Source organism: Rhincodon typus, chromosome 31 (assembly GCF_021869965.1).
Source record: "Rhincodon typus isolate 14 chromosome 31, sRhiTyp1.1, whole genome shotgun sequence".
Taxonomy (NCBI): Eukaryota; Metazoa; Chordata; class Chondrichthyes; order Orectolobiformes; family Rhincodontidae; genus Rhincodon; species Rhincodon typus.
This window is the reverse complement of record NC_063362.1, coordinates 15,038,631-15,048,881: the sequence shown is the minus strand read 5'-3', so window position 1 is coordinate 15,048,881 and position 10,251 is coordinate 15,038,631. Positions and strand designations below refer to the sequence as shown.

Here is a 10,251-nt window from a genome sequence, read left to right as displayed (position 1 = left end):
TATGGGAGCTGAAATCTTGTTAATTGACTAATTGATATAGGATAATATAATGTTCATAAATGAAATGTTAGGAATTGGATTATTGATGACATGGACCCAATTTAAGAGGAGGAGCTACATATTTTACTCCAGGATAGAAAAGTATGGATGATATGTCAATGAATGTGAGGCTATCCACTATCCACAAGAACAGGAAGGCAGACTGTTATCTGAGTGGCGATGGATTGGAAAGGGAGAGGTGCAACAAGATCTGGGTGTCCCCATACACCAGTCCTGAAAGTAAGCATGCAGGTGCAGCAGGTGGTGATAATGGTCTTCATAGCAAGAAGATTCGAGTACTAGAGCAGGTATGTCATGGGCTTGGTGATACCACACCTGAAGCATTGTGTGTAAATTTGGTCTCTTTATCTGAGGAAAGGTGTTCTGGATATGGAGGAAGGGCCACAAAAGTTTTGCCAGACAGATTCCAGGGATGTCAGGACTCACATCTGAAGAGACATGTATGAATATGGGTCAGGTAACACTGTATTCACTGGAGCTTCGAAGCATGATGGGGGATCTCATAGAAACCTGTCAAATTCTAACAGGACTAGACATGATAAATGCTGGATGTTTCTGATGACCATGGAGTCCAGAACCAGGAGTTTAAGATATAGGGTATGCCATTTAGGAATGAGAAGAGGAGAAAAGTTTTCACTCAGAGTGTGATGAGCCTGTGGAATTCTCTGCTACAGAAAGTAGTTGAGGCCAAAACGTTGAATGTTTTCAAGAAGCAATTAGATATAGTTCTTAGGACTAAAGGGATCAAAGAATATGGCGTTAAAGCAGGAACAGGGTACTGAGTTGGATGATCAGCCATGATCAGGGCAGCAGGATGACTCAATGGTTAACATGCTGCCTCACAGCGCCAAAGACCTGGGTTTGATTCCTGTGTTGGGCGACTGTCTGTGTGAAGTTTGCACATTCTCCCTGTGTTTGCGTGGATTTCCTCCGGATGCTCTGGTTTCCTCCCACAGTCCAAAGATGTGCAGGTTAGGTTTAGCCATGGTAAAATGCCCATAGTGTCTAGGGATGTGCAGGCTAGATGGATTAGTAGGAGATGGGCCTGGGTGGGATGCTCTTTGGAGGGTTGGTGTGCTCTCGATGGGCTGAATGGCCTGAATGGCCTGCTTCCACACTATAGGGATTCTGTGAAAACTAAGAAGAATGGTGGAGCAGGCTTGAAGGGCCTAATAGCATACTTCAGCTCCCATTTTCACTGTTTCTATGCTCCACTTCTGTTAGTCTCATTCAGCCTCAGAGGATAAAACTATGGTAGTAAGTCATCCAGTGCAACCACATCTCCTATTAATTAGCTTTAGTCTGGGAAGCACGAGCAGAGCTACGGTTGGCTTCAGTGTTCTTGAGGGTTGTAGGGAAAAGGTCTTGCCAAGTGTCCATGAGTTAAAACAAGGATTAGTGCATGCATCACCCATGTTAGGAAACTGAGGGCATTAAGATTGAGAGAGAGAGTGTAGCATGCATAAAAATTCTCAAAGTGCAAAATCACCATCAGACCTAAATATTGAAGCATGACGGGTTTGATTTTGAATGGTGTCAAGTATCTTTAAAACTGTTTTATGTGGATCCTGAGTCCCTATTTCCAACCCTGTTTCTTCCTTGAAATATTGCAGGCCCCAGAATGGTTCCATGATCCTATACAACAGGAAGAAGGTGAAATACAGAAAGGATGGTTACTGCTGGAAGAAACGGAAAGATGGGAAAACTACTCGGGAGGATCACATGAAGTTGAAGGTGCAAGGTGTAGAGGTAAGGGCTGCAGCAACACTCTAAATCCTGTTTTGTACTTTCCCATTTAATCTTATTTGAGAAAGGCAACCCTGTGACTGATCTAAAGGAATTTTGGAATAGTGCGGTGATTATTTTCCTCTTCAGTCTGATAATTGACAATTAGACTTGTATTACCTTAGATATACAAGAAGAACAATTTTAAGAATTATTGAGTTGACAGAATATTCAAAACTCAAGCCTCCAGATATTGTTTCAAATTTGAGAGTCAGCTTACAATGTTAAAAAAAAGACTTTTTGCTGTTGCTTGTTTTTCTTCCCTTTCCTTCACTGAGATTTCTGTAATTCCCAGTATTCTGAGCTGAGAGAACAATCTGGTCCCAGCCTTGCTGCCAAGCCCCAAAAGGCGAACAACAGCGCATATTTTTATCGCACCCTTTTCATAATGCAGACTTATTCAGGAAAGAGAGTGAGATTGCTGATGAGAGGTGAGACATAATCAGACCAAATATACATCCAAGTTATTTTTGACTTTATAGGAAATTCTTGACGAGCTTTATGAAGGTAAGATGAGTTAGGGAGTTAATTCCAAACACAGTCTACACCAGTGGTAGAGTAAGGGTATGCAGTGGTCAATGATGAGGGAAGGTACAATTGTTAGCTCAGCTTCACCGCTCCCTCGACTTTTCTTTCATTAACTTTGTTGTGGAGAGGACTGGAGACAAGTTCCCTGAGTTCTGTCAGCATCCCTTTTGTTTGTGTTTTGAGAAGTCTGCGGTACCATGCCAGTAGTTCTAATAGTGTAGTGCATTTTGTACCGGACTGGCATTGTACAGTTCATGAGTTCAAACCCTACTGTGGCAAACTGAGATTGAATTCAATGAATGTGGCAATATGTGTTGGCATGGTCATAAAGCTGCTGAAATGGCCTAAACCTCCAACTAACTTGGGAAGGGAACTAACTAACATAACCTGTCTGGTCCACACAGCATGGTTGATTCTTGATAGCGCAGTGGATTAAAATGAAATGTCAGAATTATCTTGGTTTTCACACATGGATATGCCCAGTGCTTCTTTGTAGCATCTCCTCAAGCCATGACCTCAAACACTTAGCATGACAAGAGCAACAGATGATGGGAGCACAACCACCTGCAAATTCCACTCCAAGCTACACACAATCCTGATCCAGAACTTAAACAATTTTTCTTCCCTGTCAGAGATAGCAAGAACTGCAGATGCTGGAGTCAGAGATAACACAGTGTGGAGCTGGAGGAACACAGCAGGTCAGGCAGCATCAGAGGAGCAGGAAAGTTGACATTTCGGGTCAGGACCCTTCTTCAGAAAATTCAGACCCTTCTGAAGAAGGGTCTCAACCCAAAACGTGAACTTTCATGTGTTCCACTAGCTTCACATCTGTAACTGTCTCTTTTCTTTCCTGTCATTTGGTCAAAATCTTGGAACTCCCTTCCTAACAGCACTGACAGCGTACCTGCACTACATGAACTGCAGTTGTTCAAGAAGGCAACTCACTCCTATCTTCTCAAGGGTAGTGAAGAGTGAGCAACAAATGCTGGCTTTTCAAGCGACATCCTTATCCTGCAAAAGAAATTTTTTGAAAATCTCATGGTTCAAGTCCGAACAGAATACAATATAAAGCACACACTACTAGCCTTCCACTGAAGTGGATTAATATTCGAGTGTTATATCACTCAGTTCAACGTGTCCTCCTCCAAGGTTTTCTACCATAAAGCTGAGGGCAAAGCACCTACCGACTCAGTGAGCTTATTTTGGATCTTCTCTACATAGTGAAGCTTTTATGCTACATGGAATCTGCTGGATTTAAATGAAGCAGTTCTCTTACTTAACTGTGACGCCAGGAACGAGGACCTGTTGGTGAATGTAAGCTCAAAGATCAGATGAAGACTTTTCACTTCCTAGATAGCTCGAAAGATGAATGCACCCAGTATTGTGTGGCATTCAACCAAATGCAGTGACTCAAGTGTGAACACCAGCTTATACTGAGCTTGTCGAACTCACCCAATGTATTAATTGTGTTATGCTTGCCTCCTTATGGACTAAAGGGACAAATTCAGTCAGGATTCCATCTCCTATTTATGATCCAGTCCCTCAAGCTTTGACAGTTTCTGTGTTTGGTTGGGGGCAGGACTGGGATTGATTGTGATACACCTCAATGTTGCAAACCGTGACCTGCTGACACAAATTCTAGAATCAGATATGAAGGTGAGCCAGCTGAGGTAGGTGCCAGAGTGCTCATGACTTGGAATGCCATTAAGAGACGACTCTTTCAGGAGACGCAGTGCCATTTCCTAATTGAACCGCTCACCACCTGCTTTCGAATATGTGATATTACACTGATATTGATAGGTTTAGAAAACACCAGTGCTATTGGCAAAATGGGCTAATTTTATGAATACAGAATGTCAACAGCAAATGATACCCCAACGCTTAAAACAGAATAGCCACTGGCAACTTCAGTATATGAAAAAAATGAGAGTTTGAAGTTTATTCTGCCATCATGTTAATTAAGTAATACCATAATAGAGAAAACTGCTTGTGGGAATATATTCAAGAACACATTTGAAAAATGTAATGAAAAATCCTGTTACATGTCATTTTATTAATAATTGGTAATATGTTTATTATACTTGCTCTGGTAATGAATGTACTATGAGCTAGTAAGTAGATGTGTGACATTTAAACAGAGAGCTAGTGAGTGCTCCCCTACTCTCTGGACCTGGAAATACTCTGCCTGTTGCACGGCCTGGGATCATGCTTTGCTAGATGCTTCAAGCCAATGTCAAGTCCATTACTAAGATCACTTAATTTCACCTTCAAATTTCATTTGACTATTGTTTTATTGCTGTGGACACTACAAAAGCTCCAACTTAAAGAACACAGAGTAAAGTAGCCAGGTGAAGCAAGAATAAAGAAATCATGGTTATGGGAACAGGCATTGCCAGAGCCATGGTCATGGGAACAGGCAGCATTAGAGCCATGAATAAGAGATCAGATGGCGTCCAAGCCATAGTTGTGACAACAGGCAGCATCAGAGCCATGTCAATGGGAACAGGCAGCATCAGAGCCCTGACTCTGGGAACAGGCAGCGTTGGAGCCACGTTTGTGGAAATGGGCAGTGTCAGAGCCACAGTTATGGGAACAGGCAGTATGGGAATCATTGTTGTGGGAACAGATAGTGTGAGAGCTATTGTTGTGGGAAAGGGCAGTGTAGGAACTATAATTATGGGGGCAAGCAGTGTTGGATCTATGGTTATGGGTAGATGCAGTGTAGGACACATGGCTCTTGGGACAGGTGTCCAGGAGCTATGGGTAAGGGAACAGGCTGTATATGAATTTCTAACAGCTCTGAATCACTTTTGCTGACGAGAATTTGTTTTGCTTCTTTCATGGAACTAATTCAGTTTCTTTTTCCACTGCCTATGCTGGTAAATTGTTCCATACCCTTATCACCCTTGAGGAAAAATAATCTTCCTTCATTTCCTTATCAGTTTCATTCTTCTTAGGTTGTAAATATGGCCTTATAGAACATAGAACATAGAACATTACAGCGCAGTACAGGCCCTTCGGCCCTCGATGTTGCGCCGACCTGTGAAACCAATCTGAAGCCCATCTAAACTAAACTATTCCATTATCATCCATATGTTTATCCAATGACCATTTAAATGCCCTTAAAGTGGGCGAGTCTACTATTTTTGCAGGCAGGGCATTCCACGCCCTTACTACTCTCTGAGTAAAGAATTATTTGTTTAAATTCCCTACACGGCAGAAAAAGATATACTGAATTCATTTTGTCCAAATGTATGGGTGGATACCATTTTTTGGAAGCTGACCTTTCTCTGTAGCTCATTCCAATGGACCATTCTTCATGAGCAAGTCTAGGCAATGAGTGTTTATGGATTATTTCACTTGAGAGGGTATTACAGTCAAGCTCAATCCTGTTCCCTGAACAAGATCCACAACATGCACTTTTCAACAAGACTCACTGGTTAGCATTTCCTTTCACTAACTCAGAGACAAGTGAAATCAATTGCACAGGCTCACCTACACCCAGTCTCTGAGCAGGTAACCCGGAATGAAGATGGAAATGAAAATTGGACTTTCCTGTACCTCAATTTTACACACATTAAAGCAGTTCCCAACTGGGCCACTGGGGAAACCCCGACTGATTTCCAAAACCCACACCTGTCTCTGCAGAATGACATCGTCAAAAGTAAAACGTGTCACATTAAACTTTACTTGGCAAAGCTGATGAGGTCCTTCAGAAGGATTATTTAAATTCTCTTTTGATGACTTGCTGCTTTGGAAATAACTCTTTCAAATTTGCTAAATGTGAAACCAGCCATGTAGCAAACTCCTTCAGAGGAGAAACACTTTAGATGAGTAAAATCTTAAAATAACGACATGTAATACATGATGCTCAAGGGGTGACTTTCAAGTTTTTTTTGTCAAATTGCATTTATATTTTGATGTGACACAGCATGGGACCCTGCAAGATATCACATTCCCAGCTTGTTCAGCTGGCTTTTGGGGGACAGTGTGAATATTTAACACTTCCAAATTTAGTGCAAAAAAAATTGAGTAAATCTCTGGTGAGCAACATTCCTGCCTTCAGCACTGTGAATCAAGCATGAGATTCTCAATATGCCATTGAGAACCAAACTTAAAAGGCCATCCATTCATCCACCTTTTGCATCAGACATTATACCAATGGCCATGTTTGCCTCTCCAATGGATGTGGAGATCTCTTGGTGCTATTTTGTAGAAAAGTCAAGGGAGTTCTTCCTGCTGCCAGTCTCCCTCGTGTCACTCTATGAATATCGCTGAAATAGGTGACCTGGTTATTTTTTGCATTGTTGTCTGAAGGGCTGTTGCAGCTCCCTGATATGACAACAACGGCTTTGCTTCAAAAGTACATCATAAGTTGTAGAGTGTTTTGAAATGTCTCAAGATTGTGCAAGGCACTAAATAAATTATTTTTCTTCTCTTAAATTACAGTGTATCTCACTTTGCCCCCTAGTCTTTAGCTATATACTCTTTTTCTCCACCCTTCAATTTACCCCTCTGCCTTTGCTGAACACTAGAGCATAGTCTGCAGGCTGCCCTATGGGAAATCCAACCCTTTCCTTAACTGAACTCCTCATATGCCTGCTTTGGTGCAAGATTCTATGAAGGCGTTCAGGAATGGGAATTCTGGCTGATATTTTCATTTTCTTAACCCCAGGGGCACTGAAGGCAGTTGTACTCTCAGATTTCCATCTGTGTTGAGATTAGCTACTTCAGCAGTAACCAGAACCCATGATCTTCCTCTTCTGTATGGCTTTGGGCAGTGAACTATGTGTTGTTCCTGGAATCCTGTTTCTTTCCCACCTACCCATCCACAAACTAGCTCTTAACCAGAATAACAAGACTACACAAGAAGATCAACAGATCAGAATGAGAGAGAACACTGAGTGGTGTGGGTAGTGAAAGGGACCTGCAAAGAGGGGATAAAAATCAAACACTTGAAAAGACTTCAGTTATGTGGGAAGACTGGAGAAGCTGTCCTTAGAGGAGAGAAGATTAAGGGGAGATTTAAGAGGTGCTGAAGATCATGAAGAGTTTGAGTAGGATTTCCTGTGGCTGGAGCTTCAGTAACCAGAGGATATAGATTGTTTAAAGAACAAGGGGCAATATATGGATAAATTTTTGTAGGCAACAGATTGTGTGATCTGGAATACACCCTTTTAAAGGACAGTTGAGTAATTTTTAAAAGGGAATTGGATCAATACTTAGAAGGATAAAGAAAGTACAACTGAAAAGACAAGGAGAGTAGGACTAATTAGTTAACTCTTTCAAAGAGCCAGCACAGTATTAATGAACAAAATGGCTTTCTTGATGTAACATTGAATTAAATAGAGGGTGAAAAAAATTCATTTGCCCCATTGTGATTATTTTCTTTCTTTTCCTGCTCAATCTTATTACTGGTGTGTTTAATCTTTCAGTCTGCTGGAGATTGAAATACTCTAAAAGAAGTAATTAAAACAGAAGCCAGATTTTACATTTTTTTTTACTCATGGACCGTTTACATCTCTAACACAGTTAGTCACAGAGCAGATCTAATACAACACAAAAGAATACAGACAGAAGCAATAAGCTCCTGAGAAGCAGGGCTGTTGGTTTAAATTAAATGCTAGGTTGATGCTGCTCACCAGCAGATACTTAACATGGTTGTACCAAGTCATCTTTGCCCTTTCATTGCAGATGTTAAATTAGTGCAGAAGGATTTGATACCGTTTTGTTGAACAGTTATATGAGAACAGTGTTATCTGGAAAATTTTCCTCATTCCCTTACCTTCTACGACTCTTACAATGATCATCTGGGGAAGATAATGTACATTGACGTTCACTTAATTCAAGCCATCTCGTCATTAGTAATAGTAGGTCACAATCCTACACCATATAGACTGCAGCAATTCAAGAAAGTGGCTCACCACCAGCTTTTGTGGGGCAATTAGGGATGGGCAATAAATGTCCACCTTGCTAGCAAAATCCATATCCCAAGAATGAATGCAAAGAAACAAATAACTTTATGTTGCTTAACTAAAACTTTTGATGCTAGGTGTTATCAAAAGTAGGTTAGGTTTATGGGAGTCGACTGCATTCGGGTGTTACAGAAAATATTTCTATTCCATTTTGAATATATGCCCTATGTATGATTTGGTTATTGCTTAGCAAAAATTATCATCTTGATAAATGCTCCATTTCTGTTCATCTATTTGGTAATCCATTTTCTCCAAAACAGTAATTAGAATAATTGAAACTGAATTCATTCTAATCCATTATAATCCATTTTAAAAGTATGGAAAATTCTCATAGTTTTTCCTATCATAATCCAAAATGTAAGTGCTTTGTCTTCATAGTATATTGTTTACCTTCTCCTATCCTTTCTATACTGTGTCTGGGTTTTCTTCTATTCTCTCCAGTCTGCAGTTTCCCAGCTAATCAGGTATCTGGGTGGTGAATCATGGGATGATTTGTGCATAGGTAGGAAATTTATGTAGCAATTGAGTCACCTCTTTCAGTTGGACTTGTTCCTGACTGGTACAGATAGCACTCCTTATAAATGTAAGTACTACAGGGAAATCGGGCCAAAGTGATACCCTGCAGTAGTTTTGATCATCAACATGGGATAGAGAGGTATTTTACCACAAAATTCCACTGGATTTTTACCTTGTTCTCATTTGGCCCAGGAGACCACATGGGTTTTGGTAGGCTGGACTGGCCAAAGGATCTTCACATTTCTATCATTGTTGCTTTGAAGTGATTGGAAAAACAATAAAAGTCTTCCGAAGGAGATCCTTGAACATCCTGTATTTGTAGTGCACTTTTAAATGTGCAGCTCCTGTTAACTGTTGGAGAAAAGTTTTCTACCAATGTTACAATAAATATCGGTGCAATAATAACTTTTCAAAAGCTTGTTTGCATGATTTCAGCAATTATGGATGTCGTCCCTATTAGAAGTTGTAGTTAGTTTATTTCAATACATTCTCTACAATCGATTATTTTGTAGAGCTTCTTAAAGTTGAAATGCTGTGCAAGTGGTAGGCTCATCATGGGACAGTGATTAATGTGTTGTTAAAATCTGTGAGGATTCTTTGTTGCTCAGGGACTCTGGGCATTTTTAAATTTGGTGCAATCCTGTGAGAAACCTTCTTGAGTGAAACATATGTAAATACCTTGTTCCTTTAGAAAACCCTGTGCTGTAATAAGGAGGCCTTGTGTCAAAACAGAACATTATGGCATAGATCTAAATTGTTATACCATCATATACATCGATACATTGCAGTGCCCAAATTTCAACTTCTTCTTTTCTGTTAAAAACTTATGCCAAATTCCTTAGGGGAACACAAGACAGAAACTACCTCATGCAGAACACCACCACACACCCCACGGTGCAGGATGTCACCACACACCCCACAGTGCAGGACGTCTCCACACACCCCACGGTGCGCCACAGACCTCATACATCAGATGATCAATGCTGCATGGAGGCAATTGAGAAAGAGAATTAACATTGGGTTTCTTCTCCTGCTTACTACTACATAGACACATGGAAAATAGGAGCAGAAGTAGCCACTCATTGTGATCTGAAGAGATCATTCCACTCAACAGCCTGTTCCTGCTTTTCCCCCATACACATGTCAATATCAGATCAATCAGGAATGAATCTGATATGAGTCAACCACTCATAGGAATAGGATGATACTAGTTAGCTCCTTGAACCTGCTCCACCGTTCAAGTGAATCATTGCCGATCCATATTTTAATGCTTTGATCTGTAATTTATTGCAACTTTGCCTTTCAAAAGGGTGGCACGGTGGCTTAGAGGTTAGATCTGCTGCCTCACAGCGCCAGAGACCTGGGTTTGATTCCAGCCTCGGGCAAC

At 40.8% G+C, this 10,251-nt stretch overlaps 1 protein-coding gene across 1 annotated transcript in view; it reads left to right on the top strand.

Annotated features, from left to right (window-relative positions):
• LOC109933983 (calmodulin-binding transcription activator 1-like) overlaps positions 1 to 10,251 on the top strand; it is a 1,079,584-nt gene that overhangs the window by 584,033 nt on the left and 485,300 nt on the right. The window contains exon 5 of the mRNA XM_048614878.1: positions 1,674 to 1,809. Coding sequence (XP_048470835.1) covers positions 1,674 to 1,809 — 136 coding nt within the window. The remainder of the gene's footprint in view (positions 1 to 1,673; positions 1,810 to 10,251) is intronic.